Here is a 24,795-nt window from a genome sequence, read left to right on the forward strand (position 1 = left end):
ATATGGGGTGGTCCATACTTTTGGAAAAATTTGGGAAGAAAGAGGTCTAATTAATACTCAAGGGAGGAATCTTATACATCAAGAGTTAATAATAAAAATTTTAAGGGCATTAAGAGAACCAAAGGAGATAGCAGTGGTGCATGTAAGAGGACACCAAAAGGGATTAGATTATCCAATCAGAGGAAATAATCTAGCAGATAAGGAGGCCCAGGAAGCAGCCTTGAGGACTCAGGTTGTTAAAATTAATATGATACGAGAGGAAGAAAGGCAAGAAGGAGGAGAAAAGAAGTTTACCCCTGAGGAACAAGCAAAACTGGAGAAAATAGGGGCTAAGTTAGAACAAGGAGAATGGACACTGCCTGACAGGCGAGAGATATTGCCAAAAGCCTATGCGAGGCAAATACTGGAACGTTTGCATGCACAAACACCTTGGGGTATGAAGGCGTTAAGTGATCATTTCCTTAAACAATTTGGTTGCATTGGGCTTTTTGAAATAGCGAAACAAATTACACAAGGTTGTTTAACTTGTCAGAAAATAAATAAGAAAGTGTTTTGACAAGCAGCTACAGGAGGGAGAAAAACAGCTTATAGGCCTTTCGAGAAAGTACAAGTCGATTTCACTGGATTGCCCAAGGTAGGGAGAATAAAATATCTGTTGGTAATTTTAGATCATTTAACACAATGGGTAGAAGCTTATCCTGTAGCACAAGCTACAGCACAGACGGTGGTAAAAATTTTATTGGAACATTTAATACCAAGGTATGGGATAATCCAGTACATTGATTCTGATCAGGGCACACACTTTACTTCTAAAATAATAAAATTGTTGTGTCAATCATTAGGTATTCAGTGGAAATACCACACTCCATGGCACCCACAGAGCTCAGGGAAAGTAGAAAGGGTGAATCAAACAATAAAACAGCAACTGGCTAAGTTAATGATCGAGACACAGCTGCCCTGGACGAAATGTTTACCATTGACACTTTTAAACATAAGAACTAAACCACACAGTGAGACTGGATTATCATCATATGAAATGTTATATGGTATGCCTTATTCCCAAGGGATGCCCCTAGGGAACAATGTAGTTGAGGATCGTAGTATCCAGAAATTATTAATTAAAAAAAAATAAATATTAATTTCTCCTTCCAATTACCATTGGAAGGAGATTACAGGAGCTAAGAGAAATTGGGATGATGACTCAAACACCACCTCTAGGATTTGCTATTCATAAAATACAACCAGGAGACAAGGTCCTAATAAAAACCTGGAGAGAAGAATCATTGAACCCCCGATGGGAAGGACCGTACCTTGTTTTACTTACTCCTGAAACAGCTGTGAGAACAGCAGAAAGGGGTTGGACCCACGCATCCAGAATAAACGGACCAATAACTAACGAAGCCTGGAGGGTTGAGTCCACTCCTGGGGAACTGAAACTGAGACTAAAGAGGAACACTAGCAATGAGGTTCTGCATGAATTAAGGGCATTGGATAAAGAGGACAAGGCTGAAGGGAGGAAAGGGAGAAGGCAAGACCGGGGTAGGACCCTCCACTGCGGTGTGTATGGTCTACCAAGGGAGGCAACCCCTATGGGTATTGACCGCCGAGTGAGAGTGCCTCGACCGGACTCCTCCCGTGCTAAGATCAGGTTGTCCTGAGAAAGATAACATGAGAACCTTTTTAAACCCATAATAAAATTGTGATTAGTTTTTCCAGGAGCTGGATCACCCAGAAGGGCTGAATGGTAACACAAGCTCTGAAAGTGGGCCCAACCCCATGATTGAAGGCATTTCCCACACTCTCAAGATTGGATGGCGAAAAAGGATAAGAAATGCTATACTTCCTGGTATTGTTTTTACAGGGGCAATCGGGCCATGGGCAAGAATGGAGGAATAACTTTTTCACTTGGGGGGAGGAAGCGGCCAAGGCCTTTAACCTTAGTAACTGCTGGATTTGTGGAGGACCGGGGGGAACTGAAAGTTGGCCCTGGGTAGCAGGCCCGGTCGAACCCAAGTGGTGGGTCAGTAATTTGAGCAATGTTCATAATGGGACGCAATTTTGGGAAGAAGAAGGAGGCCCATGGCAGTTGCACTTGTCAGCTCGGGGTGTATACTGCTTGAACAGAACAGGAACAGTTGGCGGTAGGAAAAAGTATTTGCAATTGGACTCTCTCCCCTGGATATGATTGTATCAATCCTGGATGTAGGCCTATAAACTGTACAACAAGTAGTGGGAAATGGAACGCCACACATGTTCAGCTGAGAAATGGGACTTGGCTGAAATGCTCATATAGGGCATTTTTTGGATCCAGATGTAAAGCTGTGGCAAGAGCCCAAGCGGGGGGACAATTCGATAGTCAAATCTTAGACTGTCAACATGATAACACAACTAAGGAACAGTATGTGGTGCAGGTCTATCGCTGGAGATGGCAGAATGAGAATGGGAGGCGAGTGTTCTTTAAACATTTCTGGTCAGCTTGTAATATGACAGGCCACCAAGGAGAACTGAATTGTGACTGTAAGTGAAAACCCAATGCGGGAGCTTGGAAGTGCGCACATATGAGTACAAACGGGGCAGACATTATAACAGGACCACTCGGTAACAATGACACTCTGTATTATCACGCCCCAAGGGGTGAAAAGGGATGGGATGGTCCTTTTCCAAACGGGATGTGGGCCTTAAAGGGATATTACTGAGTGTGTGGCGAACATGCTTACAAGAGGCTACCCGGAAACTGGTCGGGAATATGCTATGTGGGGTACATAAGACCCTTGTTCTTTTTATTGTCACAAACACAAGGAAATCATTTAGGAATAAGATTATATGATGACCTGAACAGAATGAAACGGTCTATTGATACTTCCTCAGCTGGGGGTAGTGCCCCAAAATGGGGAAAAGATGAATGGCCTCCTGAAAGAGAGGCTCTGCATTCAAAGGAGAAGCCACTTCTTCTTCGTCTGGTGCTGCTGCTGGACCAAGAGGGGCTTCACTGGCTTCCTCCACAGGTTGTCCAGCCCAGGCAGAAGCCACTTCTTTTCGTTCTTCCTCTGGTGCTGCTGCTGGAGTGACAGGGTCTCTGATGGCCTCCCCCACAGGGCATCCAGCCAAAGCAGAGGCTAAGGATGAAGAGTGTACAGGCTCCGCTGTGGGAGGAAGCACCCTGTGCCCTGTGGCCGTGGGAGCAGTTGGTGCCTTGATCGTGGCTCCCTGGATGATGGCTACAGAATGGAGTAGGACTGCAGAGACAATGATCTGGGCTGTTTCATACAGATATTCATCAGAGACACTGGAGGCATTTTGGCCATGTCCCTGGCTCTCAACCATCGCCATAGTGCTGTGCTCACTGGGGATGGGACAGGCTGATGGCTTTGAGTCTCGAGACACTGGAATGGGGGGAGGCGCTCTGTTCCCCTCATCTTCAAAAGCAGGGGCTGATGGAGGACTTGCTGGCCTGCTCTCCGACGGTACTGTTGCAGTACCGAGAGGCGTGCTGTGCCTCCCTTCCCCTGGACCTTCTGCCAGGGGAGCAGCTGGTGGTGCAGTGTCCGTGGGCTCCAATGAGCCAAGAGAGGCGCTTGTTGGTTGTTCTGCTACTTCTGCTGCAGCCTCCCTGTCCACACTGCTGGATGAGCTGCCCTCTTCCTGGGGAAAGGGCTGTGGTTCCTGGAAGAGGCTGGGGAGCCTGGGGTTGATCCAGGAGGTGAAGATGACCATTTCTTCCTCTTCATCCGAACCCACAGGACCACTTTCCTTCCTGCCCCGGCCCTGGCTTTTCTCATCCTTGCCGCTCCCCTGCCTGGGTTTGATGTGTATCTGTCTCTGCTGCCCTTGCTTCTCACTCCTGTCTGGGCTAGCTGGTGCAGGGTCTCTGCTTGCAGCCATTCTTCCTGCACATAGCCGGGGATCAGGCCCTGGCAGAGCAGTGGTCCACCTGCTCTCCGCGTCTGTCTGGACCCCGGCTGATCTTGTTGCTGTCACTGTGCACCCCGTGTGTGCCAGGTCCCCCAGTGCTCCAGCCAAGGCAGATGCTGAGGATGCAGAGTCTGCAGGCTCTGCAGTGGGAGGAGGCACCCTGGGTCCTGTGGCCAAGGGAGCAGTTGGTGCCTTGCTCGTGGCTCCCCGGCTCATGGCTACAGCTTGTCTTAGGACTGCGGAAACCAGGGTCCGGGCTGTTTCATGCAGATCTTCATCACAGGCACTGGAGGCATGTTGGGCACGTCCCTGGCTCTCAACCATCACTGCAGTGCTGTGCTCGATGGGAGTGGGACAGGCTGATGGCTTTGACTCTTGAGCCCCACGTGTCTGGGGAGGCGCTCTGTAGCCTTTGTCTTCAAAAGCAGGGGCTGATGGACAACTTGCTGGCCTGCTCTCTGACGGTTGTGTTGCGGTGAGAGGCGTGCCGTGCCTCTCTGCCAGGCAAGCAAGCGATGTTTCAGTGTCCAATGAGCCAAGAGAGACACTTGTTGGGGGTTCTGCTTCTTGTGCTGCAGCCTCCCTGTCCGCGCTCCTGGCTGAGCTGCCCTCTTCCTGGGGAAAGGCCTGTGGGTCCTGGAAGAGGCTGGGGAACCTGGGGTTGATCCAGGACTTGAAGATGACAATCTCTTCCTCTTCATCCGAACCCACAGGACCACTTTCCTTCCTGCCCTGGCCCTGGCTTGTCTCATCCTTGCCGCTCCACTGCCTGGGTTTGATGTGTATCTGTCCCTGCTGCCCTTGCTTCTCAGCCCTGTCTGGGCTTGCTGGTGCAGGGGCTCTGCCAGCAGCCGCTTTTCCTGAACGTGCCTGGTGATGGCGCCCTGGCAGAGCAGTGGTCCACCTGCTGTCCATGTCTGTCTGGACCTGGACTGCTCTTGTTGATGTCGTTGTGCACCCCGTGTGTGCCAGGTCCTCCAGTTCTGCAGGCCATTGGCCGTGTTCCCAGCTTTCAGCCATTGTCTTTGCCAGGACTTCAGACACAAGGGACTGTGCTGTGTCCCACAGTGCCGTGAAAGAGTCTGTGGGGCAGTGTGGGGCAGCCTGCCGACTCTCCTTCAAATCCTGGGGCACTGCTGTTAGGAGAGGTGGTGTTCTGTGGCCTTTGCTCCTGGGACCTCTGCACAAGGGAGGAAGCTCTGCCTCCCTCATGGCTCCCTCGTTGCAGGCTATAGCCTTGCTAATGACACTGGAGACGAAGGCCTTTACTGGGTGTTCCATGTCCTCGGCAGAGGCTGCAGGGCTGTTTTTGGCACGGTGCTGACTCTTCTTCCAATTCTGCGGCACTGCTGTGAGGAGTGGTGGTGTTATGCGGCCTTCGCTCCTGGGACGTCTGTCCAAAGGAGAAAGCCTTGCCTCGCTCATGGCTCCCTGGTTCCGGGCTACGGCGTTGCTAATGGCAGTGGAGACAAAGACCTTTACTGGGTCTTCCATTTCTTCGGCAGGGGCTGCAGGGCTGCTTTTGGGCGAGTGCTGACTCTTCTTCTTCCCATTTTGGGGCACTGCTGTGGTGAGAGATGGTGTTCTGTAGCCTTTGGTCCCGGGACGTCTGCCTGAGGGAGAAAGCCTTGCTTTGCTGTTGGCTCCCTCGTTGCAGGCTAGAGCGTTTCTTATGACTGTGGAGACGAAGGACCGTACTGTGTACTCCATGTCCTCGTCAGGGGCCACAGGGCTGTGTGGGCCACGTTCCCGGCTCTCTGCCCTCACTGCCTTGTCCCTGTCACCAGAGATGCACGGAAGAGGTGGCAGAAGCTCTTGGTGGCTGTGGGCCTCTGTGCCCAACGCCTTTGCCCTTCCTCCAACTGAAGATGAAGAGGCTGTTGCTTGTAGAGGGGGCAGCTTGCAAGTGACCCTTTCAGATGACGATGTCTGTGCTGCAGGCACTTGCTTGGCTGCTGCTGCCTGAGTCGCTGCCTGCCTTGGGAAAGGCGGCACGGCTGGCAGACGGATTCTCTCTTCCTGCCGCACCCCACTGTGTGGCAGTGTCTTCGTGACTTGCAGCTTCTCCATCTGCAAGAGAAACTGAGGAGAAAGGCCGGGTTACTTTGGTCATTTCTGCCATTCCCCTCCACGGCCCCCTAATGGTGCTCCTGTGAGCTGCCCTGCAGTGGCCCCATTCATGCCCTGGCAGGGGACCACGCACAGTGGGGCTCGGCTTGCCAGGGTAATGCCCTGCCTGTCTCCGCCTGAATTGCTGCCTGCTCGTCGGAGGCTGCCAGGGCTGCCAAAGATGTTCTTCCGAACCCTCCTGGGGCTCCCGACTCCGTGTGGCAGCTGCCAGTGTGACGCACGCTCTCTGGGCACGACCGCACTGGCAGCCTGTCCGCATGGAGGGACGATGGAGGCAGCTCCTGGTTGCGGACAGCCAGGTTGAATTAGGCCACGCTGCTCTTTGTGCCTCTGGGCACAGAAATGCCAGGGCCACATGGGCTTTGGCTGTCCTGGGGGTCGGCTCTTCATGGAGAAACCCCAGGTTTGGGAATAACTGCGTCCAGGCCGGAGGTGCTCAGGGCCAGCTGGCCGGCTTGCTCCAGAACTGTTCTCCTCATCCTGGTGCTCTCCATGCCGTCCCGTTACGCTGCTGTCCCTGTCTCGCTCCCTGAGCCTCACCTGGCGCTGCTCCTGTACGCTCTGCTGCTGGAACAGGTTGTATTTGCTGGAACTGGTTGCCCAGAGGGGTTGTGGAGTCTCCATCCTTGGAGATCTTCAGAAGCAGAATCCTCGGAATTGTGCGTAAAGGCAGTCCTTTGGGGAGAAAGAAAAGGAATTGGAAAAACAACCCAAAAACTAGGGAAAAAGAAAAAAAAAAAAAAAGCAATGGTTAGATATTGTCTAATTGTCTGGCCTGAAAAGCCATTAAAAGGAACTTCACTATTTTGGCCACAATGCGGGTCTGATGGAAATTCCGGCTTTAAGTTTATATGTAAACAATAAGACTCCTTTTTCGGAGGAGGAATCAAGTTATGCTCCCTCTAATCCTAATATTGCACCGGAGGCAGCAGTAGCTGCACCAGCAAGGAAGTATATGTGTATGTGTTTGAGCCAAAGTATTGTTGTGAAGTGAGTGACTCCTCGAGGAACTCGGCCAGAGACGATACAAAATAGTCTGGTTATTTTTCTGATATATCCTTGTAGCATGAATGAGAAGTTTAAGGGGCCTCTCTGCATGATCGCATGATTGTGCTGTGGGAGTGAGACGCAGCATCGCTGCGAAGCGAGCGCGGAGTTCCGATCCGTGGTTCTGTATTCTCCGTGAGGGGAACGGCCGGAGATGAACGAAGCGCATGACAGATCGAAAAGGAAGTGCTGTTTTATCCAAGTGTCGATTGGTGGTGCCCGCTACGTGGGCCCGGTGGCGTATCTTGTAATCCTATTTTGTTCTTAACCATTTTGAGTGTGACAAAGAGGAAGGCAGGAGCGTTATCTAAGTAACAGTTTAGAAGTTTTTGTACAGCAGATACAACATGAGAATCCTGTAACCGGATGGCCTGTCCCGAATGGCAAGGGGTGGTACTGGCTATGCGGCAATACATCCAGGAAGGTGTTGCCCCTTGGCTGGAAGGGAGCTTGCACCCTGGGGGCAATAATTCCAAATGTACCTATTATTGAAGACCCACAATGCCAAAGCCCCCTTGAGACCGCACGCAGAATTAAGAGGACTCCAGATAATCCTCTAGTAAACTGAAACAGGGAATTTCACTCATTGTAGAGCTAGAAACTAACACTCTGCATGCAGTGCAGGCACTACAAGAGGAGGTAACAAGCTTGCCAAAAATAGTACTCCAGAACTAAATGGTATTTGATTTATTATTAGCCTCACAGGAGAGCGTGTACTGTAATTAATGCTAGTTGCTGTATGTCTGTAGATCAAAAGGGGCAAATTGGACTGATCTCAAAAATATTTGGGAAAGAAACAAATCCTACACAGAGCGGCTCAAGATGACACTTCCTGGGGATTTAGAAACATTTGGGAGGAAGTGACTTTTGCGGTTACCTGAATGGAATTGGCTCAAACAGCTATTTGTTGGAATTCTAAAGATAATGGCACTGCGAATCTGTCATCCCCCGTGACATCGGAAGAAAAATATTGGGCCCTAATGTTCGAAAAAGAGAAGAGTGGGGGATGTGAAGAAGTGCAGAAACAGCAAGAGGAGTAAGAAAAGAAGAGGGGGGCATTGTGAGAAACAAAGTTGTGTTTTTGCAGCGGCAGGTGTTTTTGCATGGGAAAATTCTACTAACCTTGCATATTCACAAGAGATTGTGCAGGCATGGCAGTAGCAAAGCAGTGGGAAGTACATTAGGCAGATAAAGGGAAGGTCCCGCTGTCCCAAAATAAGGAGGATAGCTAAGACAAACAGGATGAGCTGCGCAAAATTAGTAGAAAAAAAATAAATCAGGAGTCCTCTAGTCACGAGAGATGAAGAAAAGGAAAGGAAAAGGAGAAATGAAAGGTTGGTCAAATAAAATTGTACATATATGGTATAGAAAGGCGTAAGTAGTTTGTAAACCTGTAGTACTCAGCCCATGAGGAAGCGGGAGAAGTCAGGTGTCGGGTAATAGGGAATATAAGGTTATGGTATACTTTTAGTGCGCGCTCCTGCTCGCAGGAGGCCCGCCATTGCAATTGTGAATAAAATCGCTTCACGGAAGACCCTGACTGAAAAAAATACTGAGATTTTTCTCACACAGGGACGCTGTCCTGTGCCTCCCTGTGATGCTTCTGTGGGTGCTGCAAAGCTCCCTGAGGGCCTCGTGCCCACCACGCACGCTGTGCTTACGTGGCGCCCAGGAACCAAGGGAGAAGCCACTGCTCCTGTTTCCTCAGCTGCTGCGGGGCTGAGAAGATCGGTGCTGTCCTCCCTGAGAGGCTCTGCACTCAAAGGAGAAGCCACTTCTTCTTCGTCTGGTGTTGCTGCTGGACCAAGAGGGGCTTCACTGGCTTCCTCCACAGGTTGTCCAGCCCAGGGAGAAGCCGCTTCTCCTTCTTGTGCCGTTGCTCCTGGAGTGAGAGGGTCTTTGCTGACTTCGCACGCAGGGCCTCCAGCCAAAGGAGAAGCCACTTCTTTTCGTTCTTCCTTTGGTGCTGCTGCTGCAGTGAGAGGGGCTTTGCTGGCCTCCCCCACAGGGCGGTATTGTTGGTATTACAATGATAAAGGCATTGCATATCTGTCATCCCCCTGACTTGGGAAGAAAAATATTGTGCCCTAATGTTGGAAAAACTCAAGGATGGAGGATGTGTAGAAGTGCAGAAACAACAATAGGAGTGAGAAAAGAAGAGGGGGGAATTGTGAGAACCAAAGTTGTGTTTTTGCAGTGGCAGGTGTTTTTGCAGTGGAAATTTCACAGAATCACAGAATTGTTGGGGTTGGGAGGGACCTCGAGAGATCATCGCGTCCAACCGCCCTGCCAAAGCAGGTTCCTTAGAGCAGGCTGCCCAGGTAGGTGTCCAGACGGGCCTTGAATATCTCCAGAGAAGGACACTCCACAACCTCCCTGGGCAGCCTGTTTCAGTGCTCCGTCACCCTCACCGTGAAGAAGTCCTTTTGCATGTTGGTGTGGAACTTCCTGGGCTCCATCTTGTGGCCATTACGCCTTGTCCTGTCCCCACAAACCACTGAAAAGAGGTTGGCCAAATCCCTCTGTCTGCCACGCTTCAGGTATTTATAAACATTGATAAGATCCCAACTAATTCCACTAACCTTGGGCAGCTCCCGACCCATCCTCTGACAGCCCTGGCGGCCATTTTGCACTTCTGGTTTCCCCTGTGCCACAAGCTGGCTGAGGCCTTGGGCTGTCCCCAGCCTGGCTGTCAGTGATGGCGGGCGGCATCTAGACCCAAGAGGCCTTTCTTTTTCTTTGTGCTGAAGGAAACCTGCTGTCTGGAGAGACAGTGCCTCTTTTCTCCAAGTACTGCAGGGTTCCATTGTAAGTGACATGGCCTCTCACTTGTGGGCCCCGTTTTTCGCATCATTTGTGAGGGGCTTCTGCATCCCCCCGGATCACTGGCTGTGGCCAGGGCTTCCCCCCAGGATGTCTGGGCAGGCCCATGCCGGTGGGCAGGCTCTGGGTGGGCCTTGTCCCCTGCAGGGGCAGGCGTCTGCCCCTGAGCCCACATCCCACGAGCAGCTCCTGCACTCGTGGCTGCCCCTGCCCGGGGCGCTGCCGCTGCTTCTGGAACCTTCCTGCAGCCTCTGGCAGCTGGCGCCTGCTTGGCGGCTGCACGTTGGGCTTGGCAGCCTGGGATCTGCGGGCCGTGCCAGCCTGCAGCACGGCATTGGTGTTAGTAATAGAAGAAGAAATAATACAATATTGTTTAGTATGTTACATTTGCGATGTACTGTTCCGAGGCTGCGCTTGGAAGATACAAAATATATGTGCAAGGGTAACATGAGAATGCACCAATTCATGATGAGGAGTAAGGAGGATTAAAAGAATGCTCAATTTGCAAGACATCTAGATAACTGGGGCTTCTTGGACTCTGGGAACTGGGTCAAACCAACCTTGTGGTTTGGACTGAGACCAAGGGCTTAGAGAGCATGCGTGAAAAGGAAAGGTTAAAAAGTTCAACTCTGATGAAGACATCTTACTTCATCCCGACGACCACCCGGACGACCACCAGAGAGTAATACGCAAGCGCAGAAGGACTGATAAGATAATTAGCATACGAAGCGAGGCTAGGTGGAGCTAGGAAACGAATATGCATAGATGAGTTGTGAAACCTAATGCATATGTAGTATCTTAGGAGATAAAAGAGAACTAAGAAAACAAATCAGACGAAGTTAGATTTGGGCAGGCATGCCCCTAACTTCCGGCGCCTAATAAAGCACCTTCATATAATCACTTTGTGGATTATGTGTCTTCATGAACGCTAACATTTTGGCGACCCAGATGGGACCTTGCGGGCACTGCTGAGGCGTCTCGCGAACTGATCACGCTCCAGCCGGCACCTTGGAGTTTCTCGGGGAGCCATCGGCCGCGACCGACCCCCGCTGCTCTCAACGTACCTCTGAAAGGGTAAGAAAAAGGTGCTTTCTGGTAATCGGTACCGAACTGGTCTGGGAGCCTGCCGGTCAGACGCGGCGAAAGCCACGCACGGTTGGGCTAAGGAATTCCCGTGGTAAGCCTAGGCGCCGTCCGTCAGACAGTCGCGAAAGCGCTGCAGGTTCGGCATCAGTGGTCTGGTTTTGCTGCAGGCTCAGCATCTGGTTCGGTTCGGTAAAAGCTATAGCTGATAATGGAAAAACTTAAAAGTATTCTGGGCGGTAATGCTTCGGTACCGCGATCCTCCCCTTTGGGCTGTTTATTAGCACACTGGAAGGAGGGGTGTTTCGGGCAGGAGTTACGAAAGGGTAAACTGGTTGATTACTGTAATGTTTGGTGGCCACAGTATGAACTAGAAGATCAAGAAAGTTGGCCAGAAAACGGAACCTTACAGTACAATACTATCTTACAATTAATGTTATTTTGTAAGCGAAAAGGCAAGTGGGACGAGATTCCTTATGTAGAACTATTTTTCTATTTGCGAGATAAGCCTGAGTGGCAACGCGCTTGCGGGATAATGGTGGCTAAAATAACTGTTGATGAGCATTGTAAAGGATGCAGAGGAGAAAGACGCTGTATAGGACATCAAGCGTTAGAGAATGATAGGTATTATAGACGAGATGATGGAAATATAGATTTGGAAGTAGTACCATCAGCCCCGTTAGAACAAGGGCAGACTGTCAGGGAAGGAAGCGGGGATAGTGAGGGGGAGGAGGAAGAAAACGGAGCGGTAGCTTCGGCTACCCCGGTATCGTATAGAACCCGACAACGAGAGCAGAAAGTTGTGGGTGAATGGATGATAAGAAAGAAAGGCGGAATAAGACAAAAGGGAAACATAATTGCTCCACTCAGACAAGGAGTAGGGACGGAAGGGCCAGTATATGTTAAAGTACCGTTTACTCCGGGAGACCTAGTAATTTGGAAACAAGCAGCAGGGACATATCGGGAAAACCCGGATAAAGTAGCCAGGGTAATGAAAATGATAATTAAAACCCAGAATCCGGACTGGGATGATCTTCAAGTAATATTAGATACATTAATGGACTCGACAGAAAAAGATACGGTGTTAAGGGCAGCTAGAGAAAGAGCAAAAGAGGATGTTCGGAATGGATTAGTCTCGGGAAGCGTAGATCAGAACTTCCCGACGGAAGACCCGCAATGGGACTATAATACAGGGGATGGTCTGAGGAGATTGAAGAGATACCAGGATTGGATCCAAATAGGGGTGCAGAGTGCCATGCCTAAAACTATAAATTGGTCTAAATTGTATAATGTTAGGCAGGAGAAAACCGAATCTCCCTCTGCATTTTTGGAAAGGCTTAAGGAAACTGCAAAGAAATATACTGACCTAGATATAGAAACAGAACAAGCTAAAGCACAATTAGCTCTTATCTTTTTAGGGCAATCACAGGAGGATATCCGGAAGAAATTACAGAAACTGGAGGGAGGAGACCTGAGAAATATGGATAGACTGTTAGAAATAGCCTGGAAAGTATACAACAATAGAGAAAAAGAATCCACCAGGAGGCAGCAACAGAATTTGTTAGCAGTAATTCAAGGCAGAGGAAACCAAGGATTCAGAGGGAGAGGAAGAGGATTTGCTAGAGGACGGGGAGTTAGTATCGGAAGGGGTCGCGGAGACTTTGGTGGAAATCCGGGAGAAAGATTAGGATTGAATCAGTGTGCTTAGTGTAAAAAGGAAGGGCATTGGAAAAATGAGTGTCCGTTTAGAAGAGACCAATTCTCGGGAAGTTCATTTCAGAATCAGGAGGCCATTAAGGCAATGGTGCTGGGAGATTTTAGTAGCTGACTAGATACAGAACATAAAACAGTCAAAGAACCTTTAGTAAAGATTCAATTAGGGGATAAGGAAGTAAAGTTCTTGATAGATACAGGAGCAACATATTCAGTGTTAAATAGTTTAAAAGGACGATTGGGAACTAAGACAACTACAATAATTGGAGCCACAGGGAAGGAGGAGGAACGGCCATTCTTACAACCCCTTGATTTGCGTTTTGGGGGTAAGGAACTAACCCATGAATTTTTGTATGTACCAGAATGCCCGATTCCACTCTTGGGACGGGATCTATTAGCTAAATTAGATGCAACAATAACCTTTGAGGATGGAGAATTAATAATGAAGGTACCTGAGTCCAAAGTAGGACAAATCCTAATGATCAAAGATAAACCCTTTGTTAATATTCCAAGAGAAGTAGAAAATGCAGTTATAGCAACAGTACGGGAAACAGATGTACCAGGGAAGTCGAAACTGGCACAACCGGTAAAGGTGGAATTAAAGGAAGGAGCCAAACCTGTTCGAATCAAACAATATCCACTTAAGATAGAAGCTAGGCAGGGGACAGTGAAAATTATTGACAAATTTCTCAAACATCAGATTCCGGAAGAATGTAAATCGGAATACAATACTCCAATTTTTCCAGTAAGGAAGCCGAATGGTGAGTATAGATTGGTACAAGATCTTAGAGCAATAAATGAAATAACAAAGGACATTCACCCGGTAGTGGCTAATCCTTACACATTGTTAACATCTGTGAGAGAGAAATATAAATGGTTTACTGTGATAGATTTAAAGGATGCCTTCTTTTGCATACCTCTTGATAAAGATAGTAGAAAATTATTTGCCTTCGAATGGGAAAATCCTCAGAGTGGACGAAAGACACAATTAACTTGGACAAGACTCCCACAAGGCTTCAAGAATAGCCCGACCCTCTTTGGAAGCCAGCTGGCCAAGGAACTGGAAATCTGGACAACGCAAGGACAAATACAGGTACCCAGAAGTCAGTATTTGCTGTTACAATATGTAGATGATATTTTGATTGCTACAGAGAATGAGTCGCTCTGCACCCAAATAACCATCGAAATTTTAAATCAGTTGGGAATGGGTGGTTATAAAGTTTCAAAGGAAAAAGCACAAATAGTTTGCTCAACTGTAACATATTTGGGGTGTGAGATTTCCCAGGGACAAAGAAGTCTGGGTGTCAATAGGATAAAAGCTATATGCACCATCCCGGAACCTCAAAATCTCCATGAGCTAAGGGCCTTCTTAGGAATGGCTGGCTGGTGCAGATTATGGATAATGGATTATGGACTAATAGCTAAGCCCCTTTATGAAGCTCAGAAGGCACAGGATTTTATTTGGGGAAAAGTACAGAAAGAAGCTTTCAAGAAACTTACAGATGCCTTAATGAAGTCACCAGCTTTGGGCCTACCGGATTTATCAAAAGATTTCCAGTTATTTGTATATGAAAGACAACGACTAGCACTAGGGGTACTAACCCAGCGACTGGGAAGCTGGAAAAGACCTGTGGGATACTTTTCTAAGCAGTTGGATGCTGTAAGTGCAGGATGGCCCTCATGTTTGCGGGCAGTAGCGGCAACAGTTCTCTTAATCCAGGAAGCAAGGAAACTTACCGTGGGAAAACGTATTGAAGTTTTTGTACCACATATGGTAACAACTGTTTTAGAACAAAAGGGGGGCCACTGGTTATCACCCAGCCGAATGATGAAATATCAGGCAATACTAACTGAACAAGATGACGTAACCTTGAAAACAACTAACCTGTTAAATTCAGCAGTCTTTCTAGGAACTGTTCCAGAAGAAGGACCGTTGGAACACAATTGTGTGGAAATAATTGAACATACCCATGCGAGCCGTGAGGATTTGAAGGATGTACCCCTTGAAAGGTATGACTGGGAACTTTTTACTGATGGTAGTAGTTTTGTGGAGAATGGAACACGATATGCAGGGTATGCAGTAACAACCCTGAAGACAGTAATTGAAGCCAAACCTTTACCACCTGGAACATCAGCACAGCGAGCGGAACTGATAGCCCTAACTCGAGCACTGGAACTGAGTAAAGGAAAGATGGTAAATATTTGGACAGATTCAAAGTATGCTTTTGGAGTAGTCCATGTTCATGGAGCATTATGGAAAGAAAGAGGGCTGTTGTCCTCACAAGGAGCCAATATAAGATATCAAGAGGAGGTGTTAAATTTGATAAATGCGGTGCAAAAACCAAAACAAGTGGCTATTATGCACTGTAAAGCTCATCAAGGAGGAACCTTGAAAATATCAGAAGGGAATCGGCTGGCAGATCGAGCAGCTCGACAAATTGCTCGGGAGGTGTGGAATGTAATGGCTTTGGTACCACTTAAGGTAGGCCCCACTTGTCTTAATCTTCCCAAGGAACCAAGATATTCACCAGAGGATGAGAAATTAGCACATCTCCTAAAGGCCCGAAAGAACTCTGATGGATGGTATGTAACTGCTACGGGCCAGGTAGTAATACCCCCCTTGGTGATGCGAGAAATACTTCAGACAAGACATAATGAGTGTCACTGGGGTGCAGAGGCAATGGTAACATTTTAAAACGTAGCATCATCTCTACACATATGTTAACAATGGCAAAATCAGTAATGCCAAAGTGTGAGATTTGTCTGAAAAATAATCCAGTAGCAAGAAAACATGCTGAAATGGGAAGAGTTAGAGTAGGAATAGAACCAGGAGATTACTGGCAAGTTGATTTTGTAGAGTTACCTAGGACTAGGGGATGTAGGTATTTGTTAGTAGGGGTTGACACCTTTTTCAGATGGCCAGAAGCCCTTCCCTGTCGCACCAATCAAGCTAAAGAGACAGTAAAATGGTTACTGCGGGAAATCATTCCGAGGTTTGGGGTACCATTAGGAATATCCTCGGATAGGGGGCCGCACTTTGTTTCATCTGTGGTTAAAGACGTAAGTCGGCTATTAGGAATTTCTTGGAATTTACATACTGCATGGAGACCCCAATCTAGTGGACAGGTAGAAAGGATGAACCAAACACTAAAGGGACAGATCAGTAAAATCTGCCAGGAAGCCAAAATACAATGGCCACAAGCTTTGCCTATAGCTTTACTGAGAATAAGGATAAAGCCAAGGAGTGGAATGTCAGTAAGCCCGTATGAGATTACGTATGGAAAGCCTTATGAATCCCCAGAACCAAATCCTAACATGCATATAACAGGGAGCCAGGATGTTTATAATTATGTATTGTCTCTTGGTAAAACTTTAGCTCAACTTCGAAGTGTTCTGGTGTGGAACCGACCGTTGGCACTGGAAAATCCTGTCCACGACATTCAGCCAGGTGACCAAGTGTACATTAAAAACTGGAATGAAGAACCCCTGAGAGAACGGTGGGCCGGCCGGACCTTATCAAGTATTATTGACTACTTTTACAGCTGTAAAGGTAGAAGGGGTGGATGCTTGGATTCATTATACTCGGGTGAAAAAGGTTCCCGAATTTTGGTCAGTGCGAGCAATCGGAGATACAAAACTACAGATGAAGCGCGTATAACCATACAATGTTGGGGTTCTTAACAACAGTAACGATAACAGTAATTGTTTTGTGTAAATACCTTGTAATTGGGTTCCTAGAAATACCAGAAAAATATAAGAAAGAGGAAATATTCAGAGGAGAAAATGTTACTTTGGAATGTGGAATGCACAACGATAAACCAATAACAATTAGCTCTCTACAGGTGGTCTGGGAAAAAATAAGTGACTCTGGACAGAGCCAGGAAATATACGTAGACACAACCAGGGACAATACAGGATTGAAGGCTGGATGGAAGGGGAAGGCGTACGTAAGTATAACCATAGAATTGGGCCAACAACTGAGAGGAGCTACCACCTTAACCCTGTTTAGTGTTACTAAAGTCAACAAAGGAAATTACCGGTGCGTGGTAACACATGAAAATGGCACAGATTACGGGATGAGAGAGATATTGGTATATCCAAAATTGGATAAAGGAATATTGGTAGCCCACCAAAAAGGATCTAGAAGAAGAAGAGAGGGCCAGGCACCATGGACACAAGTGGTACAGATCCCACCTAGGCAACCATCAGAGAATTTACTGGTAGGATTGATTAAAGATTTTGCCATAATGAAAGGAACTGATAGAATTACTGCTTGTTTGCCCATCCCAAAAGCAACGGGGGACCCGCTTGAGTGGGGTATAATAACCTCCCCACTGCCCCAAGTAAAAGGAAATGAAACAATTCAATGTAAAGAAGTGAAAGTTCTAGAGAGGATAAATGTTACACAATACTATAGGAAACTGAGCCCCCCAACATCAAGGTCTGAATGTGAAAAGAAGAAGAACTACCATTTCATAACAATAGGCAGATTTAAGAATGTGGGACAGTGTTATTACGACGAACTACGTGTAGTAGAAGGAGTTAGAGAAAAGATTGTTTGGGAATGTCAAGAGAAAAATAAGCCAAAAGGAATGAAAGGGTGGGATAGTGATTGGACAGTAAGTTTATTGCAGAAATTCCAGTATGGAGGGAATACATCATGGTGTATTAAATGGCAGGGAAAGCAGAATGGAACTGATCAGTTTTATACAGTAAGCCGGGTTGACAGTAGTGGTAGACAAGAGTCAACAAAGGTAGCTTGGTGGACTTGTGAGAAGAAATATACTTGTGACAGTAATAATGAAGATGTTGAGCACTTACTTCCGGTATTGATAGCTCTTAGGGCAGGATGTGCTTGCCGAGGAATTAAGTACAATTCGGAAAGAAATAGCCAGGCTAGTCAAGTCGCAGTGGATTGTAGCTATAGTACCATACAAAGTCCAGGACAATTTGTATGGGCAGCCAGTGATGGAACTTGGACTACACACCTGCCGATAGATGGGGAAGTAAAAGAAATAACTCTAGGACTCCCCACATTGTGTCCAATATGGAAAAAGTCTCCTTTCAAGGGAAAGTTGGAAACCCTACAAATTAATAGGGCAAAAAGAAGTTTAGAAGAAGGGGCAGATGAAGATACATGGCATGAACCCTCAGATGGAGTAAAATTCAGTTGGGCGTTAGAATCTCTATTTGCACAGGTAGCTACTTATCGAAATAGGGAAATGATTTATAAACTTACAGGACAAGTGAGTAGGCTTGCGAGAGCCACAAAAGAAGGCTTTAGAGACCTTAATATCCAACTACAAGCTACAACTAAAATGGTGCTACAGAATCGATTAGCATTAGATACACTGTTATTAAAGGAACATGGAGTATGTGGATTTCTAAAAGATCGTATTGATCATTGCTGCATCCACATTCCAAATGTGACTATTGATGTAGAACATGACATAGAACAACTGGCTCGAGTGGAACAAGATGCAGAACAGGAAGAGAAAGATATGACAACAAGCTGGTTGGATAAAATTTTTAGTGGATGGAATATTAGTAATTGGGTTAAGTCCTTACTGGAGACAATAATTATATTGGTGATTGTAGGGGTACTAATTTGGTTAACATTTATAATGCTGAAAAGTCTGATCCTAAGGAAGACAACCTGGAACCGGACAGTGATGCAAACTATTGCTCGGCAAATGGAACCACATCCTCAATATCCTCCACCGGCATCTAACAACTTTGGACTTCAGAGAAAGAATCTGAGGAACCCAGGAGGTGAAATGGAATGAAAACCGAATAGACAAGATCAGTTTCAGATCAAGTGAACCCAACCAGAAGGGTGAACCTAACATAAAGCAGAAGTGGTGGACTTATGAAATGTTGTGACAATCCTAATCTTTGTAATTTCCTTGATTCTTAATGATGTAATTTTCCGTGATTATATTATTGGTGAGCACTGAGTGTAAAATATTTTAGTTAGTTAGTGAGAGCATTTGCCCTCCTCGAAAGGAGTGAAATGCTTTCAAAGGGGGGAAATGTTAGTAATAGAAGAAGAAATAATACAATATTGTTTAGTATGTTACATTTGCGATGTACTGTTACGAGGCTGCGCTTGGAAGATACAAAATATATGTGCAAGGGTAACATGAGAATGCACCAATTCATGATGAGGAGTAAGGAGGATTAAAAGAATGCTCAATTTGCAAGACATCTAGATAACTGGGGCTTCTTGGACTCTGGGAACTGGGTCAAACCAACCTTGCGGTTTGGACTGAGACCAAGGGCTTAGAGAGCATGCGTGAAAAGGAAAGGTTAAAAAGTTCAACTCTGATGAAGACATCTTACTTCATCCCGACGACCACCCGGACGACCACCAGAGAGTAATACGCAAGCGCAGAAGGACTGATAAGATAATTAGCATACGAAGCGAGGCTAGGTGGAGCTAGGAAATGAACATGCATAGATGAGTTGTGAAACCTAATGCATATGTAGTATCTTAGGAGATAAAAGAGAACTAAGAAAACAAATCAGACGAAGTTAGATTTGGGCAGGCATGCCCCTAACTTCCGGCGCCTAATAAAGCACCTTCATATAATCACTTTGTGGATTATGTGTCTTCATGAACGCTAACACTGTGGCCGAGGGAGCAGTTTGTGCTTTGCTCTTGGCTCCCAGGCTTATGGCTACAGCACAGCGTAGCAGTGGGTTGTACGTTAAGCAGATAAGGGGAAGGTCCCGCTGTCCCAAAATAAGGATAGCTAAGATAAACAAGACAAGCAGTTGAAAATGAGTAAAAGCAAAAATCACAGGCCCTCTAGTCATGAGAGATGAAGAAAAAAAAAAAAAAAGGAACAGGAGAAATTAAAGGTTGGTCAAATAAAATTGTACATATATGGTATAGTAGTAAGCATCACGTAGTTTGTGAAGCTGTAGTGCTCAGTCAATGAGGAAACGGGAGGAATCAAGCATCAGGTACTAGGGAATATAAGGTTATGATATACTTTTGCTGGGCGCTCCTGCTCACCATAGTCCTGCTGTTGCAATTGTGTATTGTATAGCTTCACAGAAGACACTGTCTGAAAAAAATATTAAGATTTTTCTCACAGGGCACAACAAGCCCATGCAGCGCCACAGGCTGAGGGAAGAGTGGCTGCAAAGCTGCCTGTCGGAAAGGACTGTGGGGGTACTGGTCGATAGCCAGATGAGTATGAGGCAGCGGTGTGCTGAGGTGGCAAAGAAGGCCGTACCAGGATCTGGTACATCCTGTCTTGTACCAGAAATAGTGTGGCCAGGGAGGCCACAGTAGGACAAGGGAAGTGATTCTCCCCCTGTACTCAGCTCTGGTGAGGCCGCACCATGAATACCGTGTTCAGTTTTGGGCCCCTAGCTGCAAGAAGGACGGGGAGGTGCTGGAGAGTGTCCAAACAAGGGCAAGGAAGCCGGTGAAGGGTTTAGGGAGCAAGTCGTGTGAGGAGTGTTGAGGGAGCTGGGGTTACGTAGCCTAGAGAAAAGGAGGCTCGGGGGGGACCTTATCGCTCTGTACAAGGACCTCAGAGAAGGTTGTAGTGCCATGCGGGTCAGTCTCTTCTCCCAAGCAACAGGCAATAGGAGAAGAGGAAAAAGTGGCACCGGGGGAGGTTTAGGTGGATACTAGGCAAAATGTCTTGAATTGAAGGGTTGTGAAGAATTGGAACAGGCTGCCCAGGGAAGTAAATGAGTCACCATCCCTGGAGGTATTCGAAAGCCATGTGAATCTGGTGCCTCGGGACATGGTTCAGTGGTAGACTCGGCGGTGCTAGGATAACGGTTGGACATGATGGTCTTCGAGGTGTTTTCCAGCCTAAGCGATTCCATGATCCTATAATTCCATGACTGTGACAGGCCCAGGGTGCCAGGTTGGCATGGCCTGCATCACTCTTTCTCCTGAGATCAACGACACAGAGAGGAGCATTGGGGGCAAAAGTCTGCCTGAGCTTTTATTCACAGCAGAAAGCAGCCGCAGCTGAGCTGAGGCTGGGGGCAGGATGTGGTGGGGCATCTGAATTCCTGGGGCGCTGTCCTGTGCCTCCCAGTGATGCTTCTGTGGGCACTGCAAAGCTTCCTGAGGGCCAGCTGCCACCTCCGAGCGCCGTCCTGGTGCTGGCAGCCGGGCGCCGCTACTCTCGCTGTCCTGCGATGCAGCTGCAGCAGAAAGCCCTGCGCAGAGCCCGAAGTGCCCTCCTGAGGCGGGAGGGCCGTGGCTGGCGCGCTGGGGCTTGTGCGAGGTCAAGGATGCCTGTGGGGGACAGAGAGGTGTAGGTTAGGGCCTGAGCGCGTGCTGGGCAAGCCTTTTCCCCCCTCCAAGGCCTTTCCCAGGGAGGGGTGGCCCAGGACCAGCCAGCCCCCCGGCGCGTGGTGCTGCCAACGTAGTTCTTGGTGCTGCTCGCTGCGATGAACAGGCCCGGCAAACAGACCCTGGGACGGAGCTTGTGTCTGGGATGTTGCTGGCCATAGTGCTGTGCTCACTGGGGATGGGACAGGCTGATGGCTTTGAGTCTCGAGACACTGGAATGGGGGGAGGCGCTCTGTTCCCCTCATCTTCAAAAGCAGGGGCTGATGGAGGACTTGCTGGCCTGCTCTCCGACGGTACTGTTGCAGTACCGAGAGGCGTGCTGTGCCTCCCTTCCCCTGGACCTTCTGCCAGGGGAGCAGCTGGTGGTGCAGTGTCCGTGGGCTCCAATGAGCCAAGAGAGGCGCTTGTTGGTTGTTCTGCTACTTCTACTGCAGCCTCCCTGTCCACACTGCTGGATGAGCTGCCCTCTTCCTGGGGAAAGGGCTGTGGTTCCTGGAAGAGGCTGGGGAACCTGGGGTTGATCCAGAAGTTGAGGATGATGATCTCTTCATCTTCATGCCATCTCACAGGATTCCTTTCTTTCCTGCCCCAGCTTTGGCTTGTCCCATCCTTTCCCGTCCCCTGCCTGGGTTTGATGTTTAGCTGTCTCTTTTGCCCTTGCTTCCCAACCCTGTCTTGGCTAGCTGGGACAGGGGCTCTGCCGGCAGCCGTTGTTCCTGTGTCATTCCTGGGGATCGGGCCCTGGCAAAGCAGCGGTCCACCTGCTGTCCATGACTGTCTGGACCTCGACTGCTCTTGTTGGTGTCACTGTGCACCCGGTGTGTGCCAGGTCCCCCAGGGCTGCCGTTATTGGCCGTCTTGCCAGCTTTCACCATCGTCCTCGCCAGGACTTTAGACACGAGGGACTATGCTGTGTCCCGACCCATCCTCTGACAGCCCTGGCGGCCATTTTGCACTTCTGGTTTCCCCCTGTGCCACAAGCTGGCTGAGGCCTTGGGCTGTCCCCAGCCTGGCTGTCAGTGATGGCGGGCGGCATCTAGACCCAAGAGGCCTTTCTTTTTCTTTGTGCTGAAGGAAACCTGCTGTCTGGAGAGACAGTGCCTCTTTTCTCCAAGTACTGCAGGGTTCCATTGTAAGTGACATGGCCTCTCACTTTGTGGGCCCTGTTTTTCATCATCATTTGTGAGGGGCTTCTGCATCCCCCCGGATCACTGGCTGTGGCCAGGGCTTCCCCCCAGGATGTCTGGGCAGGCCCATGCCGGTGGGCAGGCTCTGGGTGGGCCTTGTCCCCTGCAGGGGCAGGCGTCTGCCCCTGAGCCCACATCCCACGAGCAGCTCCTGCACTCGTGGCTGCCCCTGCCCGGGGCGCTGCCGCTGCTTCTGGAACCTTCCTGCAGCCTCTGGCAGCTGGCGCCTGCTTGGCGTCCGCACGTTGGGCTTGGCAGCCTGGGATCGGTGGGCCGTGCCAGCCCGTGGAAATCAAAATTGTTAAAAAGGAAATCAGATTTGTTAAACAGGACCTAACCCTTGTGAACCCATGTTGGCTGGGACAAATGACCGCATTGTCCCCCAGGTGCGCTTCAATAACCTCAAGGATAATCTTCTCTGTAATTTTACCAGGCACTCACGTGAGACTGACAGGCCTGTAATTACCAGAGTCTTCTTTCTTGCCCTTCTTGAAAATTGGTGCAACATTTGCCAGCTTCCAGTCTACTGGGACCTCTCCAGATTCCCAAGACCATTGAAAAATAATTGAGAGAGGTCCCACGATGATGTCAGCCAGCTCTCTAAGCACTCTGGGATGAATCCCATCCAGACACATGGACTTGTATGGATCCAAATTTTTTAATTTTAAAATTTTAAATTGGGGCTTGGCATTTATTTTCCAAATCAAATTTCCAAGAGGCATCAGCAGAAAAAGAAACAGCTCAGGCTTTGTGACAGCATAGCCGTGTTTTTTATTATATCCAGCAATACAAGAAAATAAAAATAGGTGATGAGAGGGATGTCAGCCCTTGTGCCTGGGGCGTCTGGAAATGGAGAGCAGCAGACAGCTCCCCAGCACGCACACCCCACGTGCTACTTCTGCCTCTGGCTGCCCTCGGTGCCCGGTGCCCACCACTCGTGCTGTGCTTACCTGGTGCCCCGGAACCATAGCCAAGGGAGTAGCTGCTGCTCCTGCTTCATCAGCTGCTGCTGGACTGAGATCTGTGATGTCCTCCCTGAGAAGATCTGCAGTCACAGGAGAAGCCACTTCTTCTTGTGGCGCCGCTGCTGCAGTGAGAGGGGCTTCCGTGGCTTCCCCTACAGCACCTCCAGCCAAGGCAGAGGCCGAGGATGTACAGTCTACAGGCTCTGCTGTGGGAGGAGGCACGCTGGGTCCTGTGGCCGAGGGAGCAGTTGGTGCCTTGCTCGTGGCTCCCTGGCTCATGGCTACAGCATGGCGTAGGACTGCAGACACGATGATCCGGGCTGTTTCAGAGGCTGGGGAACCTCACTGGGGTTGATCCAGGACTTGAAGATGACCATTTCTTCCTCTTCATCCGAACCCACAGGACCACTTTCCTTCCTGCAGCCTGTCCGCCCTGGCTTGTCTCATCCTTGCTGCTTGAAGATGACAATCCTTCCTGCCTTTCCTTCCTGGGTTTGATGTGTATCTGTCTCTGCTGCCCTTGCTTCTCACTCCTGTCTGGGCTAGCTGGTGCAGGGTCTCTGCTTGCAGCCATGGTTCCTGCACATACCCGGGGATCAGGCCCTGGCAGAGCAGTGGTGCACCTGCTCTCCGCGTCTGTATGGATCCCGGCTGATCTTGTTGCTGTCACTGTGCACCCCGTGTGTGCCAGGTCCCCCAGTGCTCCAGCCAAGGCAGATGCTGAGGATGCAGAGTCTGCAGGCTCTGCAGTGGGAGGAGGCACCCTGGGTCCTGTGGCCAAGGGAGCAGTTGGTGCCTTGCTCGTGGCTCCCCGGCTCATGGCTACAGCTTGTCTTAGGACTGCGGAAACCAGGGTCCGGGCTGTTTCATGCAGATCTTCATCACAGGCACTGGAGGCATGTTGGGCACGTCCCTGGCTCTCAACCATCACTGCAGTGCTGTGCTCGATGGGAGTGGGGCAGGCTGATGGCTTTGACTCTTGAGCCCCACGTGTCTGGGGAGGCGCTCTGTAGCCCTCGTCTTCGAAAGCAGGGGCTGATGGAGGACTTGCCGGCCTGCTCTCTGACGGCTGTGTTGCGGTGGGAGGCGTGCCGTGCCTCTCTTCCCCTGGACCTTCTGCCAGGCAAGCATCTGATGGTTCAGTCTCTGTGGACTCCAATGAGCCAAGAGAGGCGTTTTTGGGGGGTTCTGCTTCTTGTGCTGCAGACTTCCGGTCTGTGCTGCTGGATGAGCTGTACACTTTCTGGGGACAGGCCTGTGGGTCCTGGAAGAGGCTGGGGAGCCTGGGGTTGATCCAGGAGGTGAAGATGACCATTTCTTCCTCCTCATCCCATCCCCCGTGACCCTTTGGTTTCCTGCCCAGGCCCTTTACCAGCTTCCAGCCTGGCTGGCAGCCGTCGTCTTTGCCAGGACTTCAGACACAAGGGAGATCCCCCGTGCTGTGTTCCCACAGTGCACATGTGCTGTGTCCCAAATGTGTCTGTGGGGCTGTGTGGGGCAGGGTGCTCACTCTTCTCAAATTCTGGGGCACTGCTGTGGGAAGAGGTGGTGTTCTGTGGCCTTTGATCCTGGGACGTCTGTCCAAGGGAGAAAGCATTGCCTCCCT

General features: G+C 49.1%; 1 protein-coding gene and 1 long non-coding RNA gene across 2 annotated transcripts; one reads left to right on the top strand and one right to left on the bottom strand.

Moving 5' to 3' along the window:
- Positions 1–2,850: 2,850 nt before the first annotated feature.
- On the bottom strand, positions 2,851–6,983 carry LOC136789844 (uncharacterized). Its single transcript, XM_066990987.1, has 2 exons — positions 6,583–6,983; positions 2,851–5,994 (listed from the first exon to the last, which is right to left on the bottom strand). The coding sequence occupies exons 1-2, from the start codon at positions 6,664–6,666 to the stop codon at positions 2,851–2,853; spliced, it is 3,228 nt and encodes a 1,075-aa protein (XP_066847088.1). The 5' UTR covers positions 6,667–6,983.
- Positions 6,984–10,998: 4,015 nt separating this feature from the next.
- Positions 10,999–19,303, top strand: LOC136789628 (uncharacterized). Its single transcript, XR_010828442.1, has 2 exons — positions 10,999–15,190; positions 16,085–19,303. It is a non-coding gene; the product is annotated as an uncharacterized lncRNA (long non-coding RNA).
- Positions 19,304–24,795: the final 5,492 nt, after the last annotated feature.

Source organism: Anser cygnoides, chromosome 1 (genome assembly GCF_040182565.1).
Source record: "Anser cygnoides isolate HZ-2024a breed goose chromosome 1, Taihu_goose_T2T_genome, whole genome shotgun sequence".
Classification (NCBI taxonomy): Eukaryota; Metazoa; Chordata; class Aves; order Anseriformes; family Anatidae; genus Anser; species Anser cygnoides.

Bases quoted from the DNA above. Each gene is read 5' to 3' on its own strand.
- LOC136789844 (XM_066990987.1), bottom strand. From the start codon at position 6,666: ATGGAGACTCCACAACCCCTCTGGGCAACCAGTTCCAGCAAATACAAC. The intron at 5,995-6,582 runs GTGAGGCTCAGG...CTTTCTCCTCAG, and splicing joins GCGTACAGGAGCAGCGCCAG to TTTCTCTTGCAGATGGAGAA.